General features: G+C 54.1%; 2 protein-coding genes across 2 annotated transcripts; one reads left to right on the forward strand and one right to left on the reverse strand.

Annotated features, from left to right (window-relative positions):
- Positions 1–6,014: 6,014 nt before the first annotated feature.
- LOC106556243 (serine protease 55-like) lies at positions 6,015–9,818 on the reverse strand. The gene is made up of 5 exons (XM_087715052.1): positions 9,752–9,818; positions 9,085–9,355; positions 8,213–8,466; positions 6,867–7,006; positions 6,015–6,413 (listed from the first exon to the last, which is right to left on the reverse strand). Exons 1-5 carry the CDS (start codon positions 9,816–9,818, stop codon positions 6,069–6,071), a joined length of 1,077 nt encoding a protein of 358 aa, XP_087571178.1. The 3' UTR covers positions 6,015–6,068.
- A 450-nt stretch (positions 9,819–10,268) lies between these two features.
- Positions 10,269–12,775, forward strand: CXCL16 (C-X-C motif chemokine ligand 16). Its single transcript, XM_014075224.2, has 6 exons — positions 10,269–10,642; positions 10,738–10,861; positions 10,948–11,030; positions 11,521–11,760; positions 11,841–12,022; positions 12,586–12,775. The coding sequence occupies exons 1-6, from the start codon at positions 10,537–10,539 to the stop codon at positions 12,667–12,669; spliced, it is 819 nt and encodes a 272-aa protein (XP_013930699.2). The 5' UTR covers positions 10,269–10,536; the 3' UTR covers positions 12,670–12,775.
- Positions 12,776–13,387: the final 612 nt, after the last annotated feature.

Consider the following 13,387-nt stretch of genomic DNA (forward strand, 5'->3'; position numbering starts at 1 on the left):
TCCGGGGCAGGGCTGCTGGTCCAGGCGGCTGCTCTGGGGTCTCCAGGGCCCCCCAAAAGCAAAGGGTGGGGCCCACTCCAGGTTCCCAGGCAGGAAACCCAGCCAGATGAGCGAATTCCCCTCTATCGAAGGGCCACATTAACAAAATTGTGCCCACCTGAAAGTACAGCCCCCTTTGGCAGCCTGATCAGTTGGAGGGTGGGGATCGGGGGGGGGGGCTTCCCTCTGAGCTCCTTCCTCCGCCTGTTAGCCCCCCTTCCATCCTGATGCTGTTCCCCAGGCAGCCTCTCTTCCCCAGCCCCGTTCCCACATAGGAGCCCAGGGCCTCAGACCTCCCTCTCCCATGTTACGGCATCCTCAAGCGGGAAGGGCCCCTGGAGGCCATCCAGTCCCACCCCGGACCTCTCTGTCCCCCGCCCCCCAACCGCTCACACGCCCCCAGTCAGGTCAGGCCACTTTATGACCCCAGAGCCCCACCTGGCCCCTGGCCCTTGGGCTTCCTTCCTCCCCCTGGGATTTGAGGGTGCTCAGCCTGGGGCTCCCTCCAGATGAGGGCAGGGGGTGGGGGGCATCAGCCACATAAACCTCCCACATTGCTCTGCCTGCTTTCCGTGCCTCTTTCCGTGCCTCAGCTACTTCAGCCAGATTCAGGGCACCCATTATTTTTTTTTTTTTATTTATTTTTAAACAAACAACAAGCAAAAACATAAAAGACACACAACCTTCTTCCATTTCAGCTGGCGTGTCCTTTTGTTACAAGATTTTGTGCGTCCTTTCCATGGTCACCACTTGCAATTATATATCAAGTCACAAATTGTTCATTAGACGAACATAAGTACATTACTGTTATTACGTGTCAATTTTTCAACTGTCATTATTATTCCTTAATTTTAAACAAGATATTCTAAATATTGGATCCATACATACAACATCGTTTTGCATCAATAGTTCAACTTTAATTCCTACATTTAAAACAAAATATTCTATATATTGAAATCATACATACAGCATTATTCCATTACATCGTTCTAATCTGTTTAACAGTGGCAAGCCCTTATAGTATTGCATATATCATTCTATTATTCTTAAAATATAAAAAGTTCTCCCACTTTTTCCATTACCATGATTTTTTATCTAACCATTGATAAAACAAATCCCAAACCTTGTACAATTGTTCATCTTCTTGTTCTCTAATTTCAAATGTCAATTTACTCATTTCCGCACATTCCATAATTTTTTGAATAATTTCCTCCTGCGTTGGTATTTTCTCATTTTCCCAATTTTTTGCAAATACAATTCTAGCTGACGTTAAAACATTTAAAATCAAATATTTCAAGTCTCTATTATATATTTCTGGTATAATTCCCAATAAAAAAAGTCTCTGGTTTAAAGTCTATATGTTCTTGTGTCATTTTCTCCAACCACGTGTGGATGTTAGTCCAATATCTTTTAGCTTCTGCGCAAGTCCACCACATATGGTAATATGAACCCGGTGTCTGATGACATTTCCAACACTTTCTATTCTTGAACATTCTTGCTATTCTCATTAGGGGTAGATGCCACCTGTAAAACATCTTATACAAAATTTTCTTTATATGCAGTAGACATTGTCATTTTGTAATTTTGAGACCACAATCTCTGCCACTTCTCTAATTCAATCCCTTGCCCAAAATTTCCCCCCCCCCAAGCTATCATAGTTCCTTTAACTTGTTCTTCTTCTAACTTAACCTCTAGTAAGTGTCCATAAAGTTTTTAAATTACTTTTTCATCAGTACCCATCTAACTCATTCATTTTATCATAGAAACCTTCCTCTTTACGGTCCTTGTCATATCTAGACTGTATTTGCACATATGAAAACCAGTTCATCTTTATACCTTCCTTTTCCAGTTCTTGCATAGATTTAAGTTTACCCTCTGCGTTCAATATTTCACCATATTTGTTCCTTTTTGTATATTATTGCGTATGAAAAGGCTTCAATAGTTGATAGCCAGACTGGAATTTTTAAATAATGTCTTTTAACCTTCTCCCAATTTTGTAGCAAGGCCTCCCGTAGGTAATCTCTTCTAAAATACCCCCGTGTTTTAGTTCCCTTGTACCATCAAAAGGCATGCCCCCTCCCAACAATAGATCATGTCCTTCAAGGGTCAATAATCTGGTCTTCCTTTGCTATTCCTTGCTATTAGGAGCATTTTCTTATTATTGTCCATAATTTCCACCATCAAAATTCTTCCATCGTCATCTGTATAAATTTGTTCCACTGGGATTGCATCTTTGATGTAAAGAATCACTCCTCTTTTCTAACAGGTTACCAATGAAGTAAACATTTTCCCCAGCTTTCCTTGCTTTAAAAAGTATTGATGTTGCTTTTGAATATGCACTTCTTGTAGACAAATTATATCCAATTTTAGTTTCCCTAGTTTGTGAAATATTTTCTTTCTTTTATTTGCTGAATTAAGTCCATTTATGTTAATTGAGATCATTTTCTTCTCTTCCATATTTATGTTTTATACATAGGATTTATTGTTCTCGTGGCTCTAGGTTCTCGTAGTTCTCTAACACCACCTATAGCAACTTCTACTATCTCGATCCCGCCTGCTGCTCCTCCTTCTTTTCCAGTCGAAGCTGAAGACATCGCTCGTGATTCTGTCACTGATTCTTTAGGTCCAGTCTGCTCAGCCTTCTCTCCGAAATGTTCTTTGAGAAGTGCTTCTGCTTTTTGGATTGAATCTATTCTGTATCTTTGTCCTTGCCATACAAACATTAAGCCTTCAGGTATCAGCCATCTGTAATTAACACCTTTTTTGAGTAGGGTTTTAGTCGAAAATTGATATTCTCTTCTCGATTCTCTCACTTTTCTTGGTATTTGCTTCAAAACTACAATCTCCTTACCTTTGTACTCCAGTTTTCTATCTCTTGCTTTTTGAAGTATTTGCATCCTAATTGCTTTCTTGGTAAATCTTACATGAACTTCCCTTGGCAGGTCATTTCTCGCTGCATATCTTGTATAAACTCAAAATGCTTCATCTATAGCATCGGCCATCTTATCTTGGGTTAACTCGAGGACATTTGTCAAAATTTCTATCATTATTTGTAACAGATTTTCACTTTTTTCTTCTTCTATGTTTTGGAATCTCCCATTTCAGTATTCTAATATTATCTTTTTCGACCACACTCAGTCTATTATCGATCTCCCCAATTTTCTTCTCTCTTTGGTCACCTTTTTCTTCAATTTTTTGTAGTCTATCTTCATATTTCATCACCATTTGTTGAATACTATCAATTTTTTCATTAGTTTTAACTGCTTTTTGTTCCATGTTCTCCGTTCGTTGTTCAATGTTTCCCGTTTGTTGTTCTATTGTCTCAATTCTTTTTCCCATGTTTTCTGTTCTGTTACTTGCAAATTCTGAATTCCTTGCATAATCATCTCTAAGGTAACTGCCTTCTTCCCCTTTTCTTTTTCCTGTTGCAACATTGTCTGTATTGATCTTTGTCCTCCTGCTGGTGAGGAGGAGGAGGGTGTTGTCGTTGCAGAGCCGGTGGTTATTATTCTTTTACTCATCTTCAATTTTTTCTGTATTATGATCCACTTGTTATAAAAAACCAACTGTAATTCAGAGTGACCATGAGGTGATCAAAGGTTAAAAAAAAAAGAAAAAAGGAAAGAAAAAGGTCAGTTATAATCCAAAATGACCATGGGGTAGTCCAAGGTTAAAAAAAGTGAAAAGGTAAAAGAAAAAGAAAAGAAAAAGGCCAAAAAAAGAGGGAAGAAGATTCTGTGGGGAAAAAAGCCAAGAGTAAAACAAGAAGGCAAAATGGAGACAGTGGGTACTATAAAAAATGTGAGAAGGAAAAAGAAAAAACCATAAAGAGAATAAAAATCTTTTCTATTCCATAATCAAATTGAAAAAAAAAATTGAAAACAACCAGATATGGGACCCAACTTCACAGCAAAAAGAAGTAAACACTGACACCAGCAAAAGAAAAAATGAAAAAGAAATAGTTTCAAGGCTCCTTGTAAAGTTAAAGCTCTCTAAACAAAAGAGAAATAAATTCAAAACTTTTATAAAATGGAAGCCTTTCGAGATCACTCCAGGCTTACTCTTAACAGTTGTTATCTATTCCCTCCAGGCAGAATTTCCAGGACTGAAAATTTCAGAGTGAGCACCTGTGTCAATAACTCTTCTCTTATCAATCCTGGCTGAGCCAGTTTGCCTTGGAGAGCAACCTTTTCCAAGCGTTCATTCAGACCAAAAATAGAGACAAGGTTTCAAAGCCTCTAGGTGGCAGTGTTACTTATCCAAAACTTTCCCTCTCTCTGTTGCGTTCTCTGCCGTATTAAGAGAAAAGAAAAAAAAAAGAGTAAAAAGCCAAATGAGAAAATAGTACAATGAACTTTAAACCGCCGTATATAAAAAAGATTCTTGAACAGTAGTTGAACTTAGTTATCAAACAGTCCAAAAAGTAAGAAAAACGGAAAAGAAAAAAGCCCGCTCCATTTAACACTTTGCTGAATAGAAAGTCCAGTCAGGCTTCCGACAATAAAAAAGAGAGAAAAAAAGTAAAAACTTTCACTTTGACTGTAGCCTTATATTCGCCGCTTGCTCTCTCTCATCAGTCTTTATTTTAGATTAGTTCTTTTCATTTAGGCTCTTCTCATAAATCAGAAAAAAGGTAAAAATCTCACCATGAACGACACGCTCTCTCCTGCATTTTGACTTCCGAAGCTGTCAGCAGTTTCACCAGCCTGGCTGCTTCCTAGCGGCTGGCAAGAGGGCTATTCCTGGGTCACCAGAGACTTTGCGGGCGTCTCTGGGATCAGCAGGATATGCCCCTCCCTATCACCATCTGTTCGGGACGGTTTAGGTCCAGTTGGACTGTCCTGCGGCTGGAATTTCGGCGGTGGTCTCGGAGCCCCGAGATTGACTGTTGTGTCATGGCGACATTAGCATCCATTTTTAAGGGCAACTCCTTGGGGCAGCGAACCCATGTTAAGGCAGGCTCTCCACCACACACCCCTTTTGCCATGGCCCGTAAGTGGGCACACTTGTGCCAGAGCCCTATGTGAGTCTCTTGTGGGCTGGGTCTGAGGTCCCTCCCCCTTCCTGCTGTTGCCTCTGCTGGACTGTGGGCAGCTGTGAATGGGTTGCCCCCTCCCCTCCCTTCCCCACAGGAGGGGGCTGCCTTCTTTCCTCACAGGTGGACTGGGGGGAGGGGGATGTTGGGTCCCACGGTGACCACTTCTGGCATTGTGAGGAAAACACCAAACTCAAGGCCCTGCCACACACACACCCCCGAGGCCCACCATGGCCGCCACGGCTGAAGGAAGGGCCTCCGCTGAGGGAAAAGCTGGCCAAGGGCTCAGCTGCAGCTGGAGGAGTGGGGGACACGGGAGGGTCATCCCTATTTCTTACCCTGACTTGAGCTTACAGTCCTTGCCCAAACACTTGTGGAGAGTCTGCCCTCCCCCTCCTCTGCTCCACTGGCGAGGGGTCCTCCCCCCTTCCACTGGCTTTGGGGGCTCCCCCCCCCCCCCCGGTGCTGCCTCAGAACTGTATAGCCAGCGTAGGGATTAAGAGCTGTCTCCTTCAAGAAACTACCTCCTGGGAAATGTAGGCAGGGACTGCCTTATGGGAAACGTAGTTCCATGACATGTGATCCCATCTATCCCTTCTGATTGGCCCCTGGGGCATTCCGTCTGGTTGCGGAGATTATAGCCGGTCATTTTAAATGCCTTTGGGAACCAGAGAAGTAATGTTTGTGTCTCCACTCAGCAAGGGAGCGAAATCGTCATCTTTTTGCACCACGTGATTATGGAAGGTCAGAAGTATCTTAAGACTGAACTGTAAGCTATTAAAAATGCCTGATAATAAACTTGATCTAATGCGATTCCTAAGCGGGTTTTTTAATTGCATACCCCCCCCCACCCCCCACGAGCAGAGAGTCAGGAATCATCCAAAAATATTTATTGTACGGCCGAGTCAAACTGAGGGAAGCCCCCCCCCCATTGCTCAGCATCCTTTGGGCCTCCCCACACCGGCCCCCGTGGCCCTTTCTCACTGGCTGCTCCTCAGCGCAGGCCTAAGAGCAGCACCGCCAGGGAGGCAAAGCAGAGCACGACTGGGGGGCCCACGGGGGCTCCTCCACTCTCCACGTCGGCCCAGAGGTCGTTGTGCTTCTCGTGCTGGGCGGAGGGGCCGACTGGGATCTGGGGCACGCGGAAGGGTCGCCCATCGTGCGCCGAGGTCTGCTCTAGCCAGGAGTGGTAGTTGGAGATCTGCGTGTAGACGCCTGGGCTGTGGGCGGCCGCGCAGCTGCGACCCCAACTCACAATGCCCACTTGATACCAGCGCCGGGGGCTGCTGTGGCCGCTGTGGCCAGGTGGGAGACACATCAGGGGGCCCCCGCTGTCCCCCTGCAGAGGCGAGAGAAGCAGGGAATCTCAGAGGGGCTGGGACATGGGGGGAGGGAGGGCGGGGCATCCTGTGGGGCAGGATTGAGCAGGAATGCCACCCACACAACCCCGTGTACTGAGGGGGGGTGTCCCTTCGACTCTTCTACTGAGCCCGCAGCCCTTGGGGGGTGGGTGGGGAGACAAGGCTGTTGAGAGGGGAAGCAAGCAGGAGCCTCTGGGATGGAGAGGTGCCTGGGCTGGTGCGTGGGGCTGCCCCATGGATCTGCTGGTCCAGGCGCTGCTCAACCATCCTGGGAAGCAGCCGGTTTCCTTGGCAAGGAATCTGACCCGGGTGACGGGAGGCCTTTGCATCGCGAGGCTGCCCAGCTCAGGGCCCCTCTGAGCAGCTGCTCCTCTGAGGCCGGGCTGGGCCATTGCTTGGGGGGGGGGGACGACAGCCAAGGGGGTTCCTACCTGGCAGGCATCCCGGCCGCCCTCCTCGAACCCAGCGCACACCATGTTCCTGGTGAGGGAGTGCAGCCACCGCAGGCAGAGTGTCCAGTCCACCAGGGCCACCTGGATGTCCAGCAGCTCAAGGGAGCCGTACTCTGAGCCTAGAGGGGTCAAGCCGGGGGGCGGGGAGGAAGATGGGGGCAAGTGGCTTAGCTCTCAGCCCCACAGATTCTCCCCTGGGCAGTGGGCAGGGGGCGGATCTGACTCAGGGGGAGGATGGGAGCCAGGCGAAGGGCTTTCCGATCCCTGTAGTGCGGGGGGAGGACACGACAGGTGCGCTTGTGCTGAGCATGTGAGGTTTAGAGGAACCAACGTCCCTGTGAGAAAAAGCCCCCAGGCCAAACGGGGGGCTTCCGGCTCAATGGTGATCCTTACAGCTGAACCCAAAATGCACGGGGAGACGGGACCGGCCTCACCCCTTTCCCCACCACCAGGCTGACCGTAGCCCCTTCCCCAAGGGGAGGGGAGGGGTCTGGAGGAGAGCAGGCAAGCAGGAGGGACAGGAGGGGAGCCTTTGTGTGAGCCTCCCAGCAACAGTGGGGTTGGGCCCTGGGCGAAATGGGGCAGAGGCAGAGGCTGGCCCAGGGCAGCTGGGGAAGAGGGGCTTTCTCGCGTGCAGGGGGTGGGGGGTGGAACCAAACCCCAGAGGGCCGAAAGGGACCGGATGGGAATTCAAGTCAGAAGCTGGCAAGAGGAGTTTTGCAGGAGAAACGGAACCTTCCCCCTCCCTGGGGGTCCTCAGACACACCCACCTCTGTGGGGCGCTCTGGTATTTGGTATTTGATTATTTGTATGCCGCCCTCCTCCGGGAGGACTCAGGGCGGCGAACAATTCAAAGGGGGAAAAAAGGGGGAACATAAAAGACAAATGCCTTTGGTGAGCAGAAGGTTGGGCTAGATGCCCCTGGGTGCCCCCTCTGTGGCTCCACGAGGAGAGGGTCTTTCTCTCTGATGCCCACAGCCAGCTCCCCTCTGGGGCAGTGATTCTCAGCGGAGGGTGAGGCCCCCTGGGGAAGGCTGGGCAGAGCCACCCTGCGAGGAGCACCCAAGAGAGGGGCAGGGCAGCAGGTGGCAGCCGTGGCCTCTCTGTGGGCCGTGCCATGCAGAAGCCCCGGCTGTGGGGCCAGCCGTGGACCGGGAAGGCCGCCAGGAATGGGAAGAGAGCTCTGCTAAAGGGCCCAGGCGGGCCGGGGCCACGATGCGAGGGCCTCTGGTTCACTTCCGGGGGTGCCCAGGCAAAGAGGCGGTGGGGGGGGCCCTTGGGTTCCTGCTGGGCTGCTGGGGGAGGGGAGGGAGTGCCCGGCTCACCGGGTTTGGTGAGGCCCCAGCCGGCGACAAAGCAGCTGTCCCACATGCTGTTGTCCGGGACGACGTTGCGGTCTGGCAGGCAGAGGGCGGTGTGGAACCAGCTGTGGGGGATGGGGTCGCGCAGGAGCAGCAGCGCCAGGTCGTTGTCGTAGGTCTTGGGGTTGTAGAGCGGGTGGAGGTGGATCTTCCGCACCCAGCGGGTGACGTTGTTCCTGCCCAGGTAGTTGCTTCCGGCCGCCACCCTGATGCCTTCCCTGTATGGGGGAGGGGGGAGGGGGGCAAGGCAGGTGAGTGGTCAGTTGGGGGGGGGCAGACACAGGAGACGGAGAGTGGCAGCCAGAGCCAGACCCTTCCTGGCACCGAAGAGCCCCAGCAGCTCTTCCCCTGCTAGGGGGCAGCTCTTCCGCCGTGGGCACGGAAGACTGGCAAGGAGGGTCAAGGAGCATCGGCAGCCGAGGGGGGGTCACTCTAAGGCAGTGTTTTTCAACCTTGGCAACTTGAAGATGTCTGGACTTCAATTCCCAGAATTCCCCAGCAGTGGTTAGGACAGTGTTTCTCAACCTTGTCAACTTGAAGATGTCTGGACTTCAATTCCCAGAATTCCCCAGCAGTGGTTAGGACAGTGTTTCTCAACCTTGTCAACTTGAAGATGTCTGGACTTCAATTCCCAGAATTCCCCAGCCAGCGAATGCTGGCTGGGGAATTCTGGGAGTTGAAGTCCAGACATCTTCAAGTTGCCAAGGTTGAAAAACACTGCTCTAAGGGGTCTTTACATGTAGGGGGGCTTCCAGCCAACAAGGGGGACTGAGAAGGGCTGCCCCGCTTCGTGTCCTACTGCCCTCCCCCCCAGATGCCCCCCCCTGACCAGTTACCTTCTGTCTGTGAAGCAGTGAGCGGCAGAGAGGACCCACCAGGGGTGAACGATGCTCCCCCCGCAGAAGTGGAAGGAGCTGGTCTGAATGCTGACCACCCAGGGCCATTTCCCAGCAGCAGCCTTCGTGCCCCCCACGATGCGGGCATTGCCCAAATGGGCGGCATGGGGCGCATCAAACTCAGGCCGGTAGCCGCAGCCTAAGAGTGAAAAGAAGCCCCCGTGTTTAGGCGGCCCCTGCTCTCCGTGTCCCTCCCCCCCCGCTGGACTCACTGGGGGGGGGGGGGGGGGGCTGGGAGGCCCTGCCAGTCTGTCCCAAAGAGACCCCACTCTCCCGGCGGAATCGGAGCCCCACGGGACTCCTCTGGGCCTTTGAAGGTGGCTTTGACTTAGCAGCCCAGCATGGGGTCTCCAATGGGACACAGCCAGGCCTGCTGACCCTGGCTGGGTCTGCCCCAATAAGCCTCTCTTTTGGGGGGGGGCAGGGGCCGCCTGGGCAGCCACGGGGAGGCCAGCCTTCAGCCTTCGCTGCCCCTGACATCACAAGTCTGTTGCGAACTCATGAGGGTCAGAAGGGCAGCCCTCCACCTGCTCTGCCCTGGAGGGGACGCTTCTGCCCCCCGCGGGGCCTCCGCTCTCCTCCCCTCTCCAAAACGCCCCCCTGGCACCTTGTGCGCGAGCACAGCTCCCTCGCAGCAGGACCAGGCACAGCAGCACCACCACCGGGGTGTCCATGCGGCACTCCAGAGCCGGTGGGCGTGCCCTTTGCGTGTGGGCGGGGCTCGGGCCACACCCCGTAGAAGCATCACAGAGCTCCAGGTGTTGACCTCACGGGGCAGAACCGCCGCCCTCCTTGCGGCCCTTCCACGGGTGGGGGGCTCTAGGCCCAGAAGGGGGGCCTGCAGGGGCGGGTGGGTGGGCTCCCTTCAGGCCATCTCTGGCGCCCCCTGCCGGAGGCAGCCGAGAAGAGCCGTTGCGCGGCGCCCACCACAAATCCTTGACGGGGCGGCTGGCAACGTGCGAAGCGACGGGGTTTCGGCCAGAGCGCCGTAGCCGATTCGGGGCACCGGAGTGAAGCACACAACGCCCGCCCCCCACCCCCGCATGCCCGCAATGGGTGGGGCAGAGCAAAGCGCCGCCGCCCCGCCCCGTCCGGCTAGAGCTCCAGAGGGGAAGCAGGTTCCCCCTTCCAGGAAGCGGCCGGCGGCGGAGCTGGTCGAAGCAGGAGGGCCGGGCGGGCAGCGGGCAGAAACCCTTGGCCGAGCCCCGCTCTCCTCCGCGCTCGCTTGGGCGCCAAGAGGCCGGGCACGAGCTTTTCCCCGTCAGCGGCGTCGAGGCACCGCGCCCGCCTGGCTCCGCTTCTGCCCGGCCGGCGCTGGCGAAAGTTGTGGAGGCGCTGGAAATCCCCCGGCGGCTGGGCGCCTTTCGCTTTCGGTCTCGGGCAGAGCCGGCGATGGCGGCGGGCGAGCGGAGCGTGAGCTCCGACCTCCGTTTCACCCAGAGACGCTGCCCGCTGGTGCTGCTGCTCCTGCCGCTGCTGCTTCTGCCCGCCCGGCCAGGTGAGGAGCCCCGGCGACGCCCTCGGGAGCCCTGTTCGGGGGGGGGGAGGCGTCCCCGTTCCCTCTTGTCCTGACCGCCGCTCTCCCTTCCGCAGCCTCGGGGAACGAGGGGGCGGCCGCCGGGAACTGCCGCTGTGAGAAACACCACACCGAGCCGGAGCTGGTCAGGCGGTTCCCCCACCGCCTGCTGAGCTGGGAGCGCTGCGGGCGCCTGATAAAGTGAGCCCCGTCCCCACAGCCCTCCTTTGCCCGCCGAGAGTCGCGCCTGGCTGCCAACTGCCCCCCTTTGCCCTCCTCTTTGCCAGATTCGTCTTCCCCAAGAAAGAGGTGTGTGGCTGGGCCGACGAGCCCTGGGTGCTCCGGCGTATCGCTTGGATGGAGGACAAGCGTGAGTTTTCCCCCAAAGGGTGGGGAGGGGCGGGAAACAGCCGCCCCCCAGCGCTGCAGAGGCATCTGAGAGGGGCCTCATTGCCTCCCCTGGCCGCTAAATTAATTACAAGACTTCAAAACCGTCCCTCCCTCCCTGTCTCCCCCCCTCTGTCTCCCTCTCTCTCATACACCCACCCACCCAATCTGCCCCAGAGGGACTCTGGGAGGTGTACAAGTAAAATGTTAGAGGCATAAAAACTGAATGTGAACTTGAAAAGTTTGACAAAATGAAAGAAAGGGAGGGGGGGGGTCTTCAGGGGCCAGCCAGCCCCAGGCAAAATGGCAGAGCCAGATGTTTCTGAAAGGACGGGAAGGGGCACCTCTTTTCTGGGAGGGAATGTTTTTGGGGGGGTCCCCTCCTCTCCACCAGTTGGAACTCCTTGCCCAGCAGGGCCGGGGGGGGGGGCTTCCCTTTCCTGCCTGACCACATTTCCTTTTCTTGGCGGAAGGGAGGGGGTCTGCCCAGGTCGGCTCCTCTGAGAGCGGTGGCCAACCGGGCCCCACCAGCCGTGCCCCGCTTCAGCCTCTGAGCTCCGTGGGGTCAACCGTGGTGGTCCCGATGGAGACGCTGCCGTCAGAGCAAGTGCCCAGGGAGACTCCATCGCAGCGCCTGCCGGCCTTGACCCACACAACGGCCGCCCCGGCCCCAGAGAGTGTCGGGAGCGTCGTTGTGCTGCTGCCCAGGAATGGTACGGCTGGGGGCCAAGGGGACTTGGGGAGGAGGGGGGGCTTGTGGGGAGGGCACTCACTCCTGGTCTGATTGGAGCAGGTGCCGTTGTGGAGGTCGGCCCCACCGGATTTGGCCAAGAGGCGCCTGTGCCCGGGTGGAATGGCCAGACGGCCGTCTTCTGCGTGCTGGGCGTTGTCCTGCTCCTGGTGATCCTTGGCCTGCTGTGCTGGTGGAGGCCCCCCAGGAGAGGCGGCCAGGCAGCCCTGAACTCCGAGCAACAGGTGGGTCCCTTGCCCAGCTTCATCTTCTCTGCCGCTCTGGTTCCTCGCGGCATTTGGGGTGCCTGGAATAGAAGAGTGATGATGGGGCTCCTTTCCAGAACTTCCGGGGCCAGGTGGAGAGGAAGGGGCCTCTGCAGCCACTATCAGGAAACAAGGGAGCCCCCCCCACAACCATCAAACTCTTGGGGCAGGAAATGAATTGTTGCGAAGCAGGAGAACGGAGGCTGCTCTGCCCACCTTCTCTGGGCCCCCTTTTTCTGGGAGCCTTCTCAGCCATTCCGCCCCACAGGCTCCCCTGGAGTTGGGATGCCCCCCACCAGAGAAGCTGCCCCCCCCTTTGAGGTGCCCGCATGGGAGCTCTGAAGGGGGGTCAGAATTTCAAGGGAGAAAGGGCTGATGTTCCAGCTGTTTGGGAAGAATCTCTTGGGACGGGGGGGGGGAGGACTGAGCCCCAGGGGCATCTGCGTTCTGCTTTGTGGCCATCTTGTTACTTGCCCCCCCCCACAGCAGCCCCCAATGCTTCAACCAGCCACTCTGGAGCTAATTCCGATTCTCCCTTTCAGGAGTGGATGTTGCAGAGACCCGGAGGGGCCCCCACCTACAGCCCCAGAACAGAGGCAGCCCCTGGCCCGGACTGGGGGGCATGAGGGGAGGGGGACGCAGAAGGGAACCTGTGGCTCCAACTGTGGCTGTTTCCGTGGCTGTTCTTGTGGATCTTTTAACTTCTTCTCACAAATAAAAGTATATTTTTGTAGAAAACGCAGCTTCCGCTGGTGAGTTTTCTGCCACAGACGCTGCCCTGATTCAGCAGGAGGGGGGGGGGAGGACTCCTGTCTGGCCGCTGCTTCCTTCCCCATTTCTGCTCCTACGTCTGATCCTTCAAGCGGTTTCCAGAACAAGCTGAACTGGGAGGGGGGGGCACCATAGACAAATTCCTTGTGTGTCCAATCACACTTGGCCAATAAATAAAGAATTCCATTGCTCTCTGGGGGTCGGGAGCTGTAGAGAGAGCAGAGCATCCCTCTTTGTGGGATGAGTGAGCAGGTGTGGAAGGGGTCTGATTTTATTCCGTTTATTTGCTACACTGATACGATGCCCAGAGAGCCAAGGTGGCGCAGTGGTTAAATGCAGCACTGCAGGCTACTGCTAGATCAGCAGTTCGGCGGTTCAAATCTCACCGGCTCAGGGTTGACTCAGCCTTCCATCCTTCCGAGGTGGGTAAAATGAGGACCCGGATTGTTGTTGGGGGCAATTATGCTGACTCTCTATAAACCGCTTAGAGAGGGCTGAAAGGCCTATGAAGCGGTATATACGTCTAACTGCTATTGCTATTGCCCACCTCAAAGTGACGCCTAGCAGGGCACT

This window comes from Thamnophis sirtalis, unplaced genomic scaffold (assembly GCF_051295495.1).
Source record: "Thamnophis sirtalis isolate CommonGarterSnake01/CBP01778 unplaced genomic scaffold, rThaSir2_p1.2 scaffold_4, whole genome shotgun sequence".
NCBI classification, from domain to species: Eukaryota; Metazoa; Chordata; class Lepidosauria; order Squamata; family Natricidae; genus Thamnophis; species Thamnophis sirtalis.